At 36.6% G+C, this 1,977-nt stretch overlaps 1 protein-coding gene across 1 annotated transcript; it reads right to left on the bottom strand.

The window, feature by feature from the left end:
• Positions 1 to 311: 311 nt before the first annotated feature.
• LOC133818592 (uncharacterized) lies at positions 312 to 1,387 on the bottom strand. The gene is made up of 2 exons (XM_062251559.1): positions 1,145 to 1,387; positions 312 to 1,061 (listed from the first exon to the last, which is right to left on the bottom strand). Exons 1-2 carry the CDS (start codon positions 1,385 to 1,387, stop codon positions 312 to 314), a joined length of 993 nt encoding a protein of 330 aa, XP_062107543.1.
• Between the last annotated feature and the right edge of the window lie 590 nt (positions 1,388 to 1,977).

The raw sequence follows: 1,977 nt of genomic DNA, 5'->3' as shown, positions 1-1,977 counted from the left end.
AATGCCTTTAATATCTAAAATTGACCAAGCAAAGGTTGATGAACACCTCTTTAAAGTCTCTAACAACTTCCTTTCACCTTCCAATTCAATGATGCCGATATAATTATGGGTTTGGTAGATTCATTTCCCAAAAATGCATAACAAAGATGAGCGGGCAATTGCTTCAAGACAAGCCCATCACTAATAGTATTTTTTTTCTCCAAGATATTATCAATAGTTGGGGCTTTGTAGATATCTTCCTTCTTTGGTACCTCCTTTTTCCACCGGCAATGCCTCCAAAGCAAAGACACTATCAACCACCTCCACATCATTCATGCCCCAAGGTCCTCCTTAGAAATCAGTGTTGTCAAACATAATTCCAAAAGGTCATTACAAAACATGTTCTTGAAAAAGTCTCTCAAACATGGAGTAACTACATCCACTCTCTTACAATATGCTTGCTCCTTGGGAAACTTCTTGGCATTAATAATATTGAACTTTACTTCTTCACAATTCACCCTTAGATTCAAGTTACCATCATGGACATCAATCAAAGCTTTTCCGGTTGCAAGAAAAGGTCTTAACAAGATTATGGGAATTTCTTGGTCTTCCTCAATGTCAAGCACAACAAAGTCAACCGAAAAAATGAATCTATCAATCCTCACTAATACATCCTCAATGATACCTCTAGGATACATTAAAAAATGATCCGCCAATTGTAATGAAATAGTAGTTGGTGTGACCTCTCTAAGATTGAGCTTTTGAAAGATAAAGAGAGGTATTAGATTAATACTAGCACCCAAATCACACAAGGCCTTCTCAATATGTAGCTCACCAATTACACATGGAATAGTAAAACTCCTTGGATCTTTCAACTTTTCCGGTAGTTGTCTCTTGATAATGGCACTACATTTTTCTGTTAGCTTCGCCATCTCATAATCCTCTAACTTACGCTTCTTAGATATCACCTCCTTCATAAACTTAGCATAGTTAGGCATTTGTTCAAGAGCATCCACAAAAGGAATGTTGATATGGATTTTCCTGAAAATATTCAGAAACTTCTTGAATTGCTCATAAATTTCCTTCTTATGGAATCATTGAGTTATGGTAATGGAGTAGTAATCTTGGGTGAATTATCCGAAAAAGAAATTGAACCCGGTCTAACCACCAATGGATCTTTCTTTGGAATCTCCTCATTTGGCTTGCTTTCTTCATTCTCACTCTTCTTGGGGATTTCCTCAACCTCTTCCTTTTCAACAATAGGAGCTTCCAATTCTTTTACACTCCTCAAATTAATGGCATTACACTCTTTTGGATTCTTCTCTATGTCACTAGGAAAAGATATAGACATTTGATTCTTCATAGTATTGGCCAATTGACCCACTTGTGTGTCCAATGCCTTCATCATTGCCCCAATATTAGTGCAATGCGTTTCAATATGGCCTTGCCTTAAAATCCACTTTGTAAGTCTTCAGTAACTCTTCAAGTGACTGCGAAGGCTTCTCCCCCATTTGTCTAGTTGGCTCTTGTGGTGGTTGAAGAACGTTCCTGTTGTTGGCATAGGAAAAATTTTCATGATTGCGAAGGCCAGGATGGTAATAAGTGGCAAGTTGTTGTTGGGCCTAAAATTTTAGTTTCGGTTTACATATTGGCCTTGCTCATCCACCAACCCATTCAAACTAGAAGCTTGAGCCACATTCACTGTTTTTTAACAAGCCACTACTTTATTTTCAGTGAGACCTTTAATCTGATTAGTCAAAGACATCTACGCCATAAGTGACGTTATTTGATCTACTTCAAAAAATCTAGCGGCCTTCTTAACCGTCGATCTCTCACTTTTGCATTGACAACTATGTTAGGAAAACTTATACAGGATCTTTATTTATTTTCATGTATATCTAATATTAAACAAATTAATACGAGATATCCTAAAACATGTTTCTAAAATTGAATTCAAAGAGAAACAATGAATAGAATACTTACAGTATACGTAGCGGA

The sequence above is a fragment of the Humulus lupulus genome, chromosome 1, assembly GCF_963169125.1.
Source record: "Humulus lupulus chromosome 1, drHumLupu1.1, whole genome shotgun sequence".
In the NCBI taxonomy this organism is placed as follows: Eukaryota; Viridiplantae; Streptophyta; class Magnoliopsida; order Rosales; family Cannabaceae; genus Humulus; species Humulus lupulus.
This window is presented reverse-complemented; position numbering and strand designations above follow the sequence as displayed.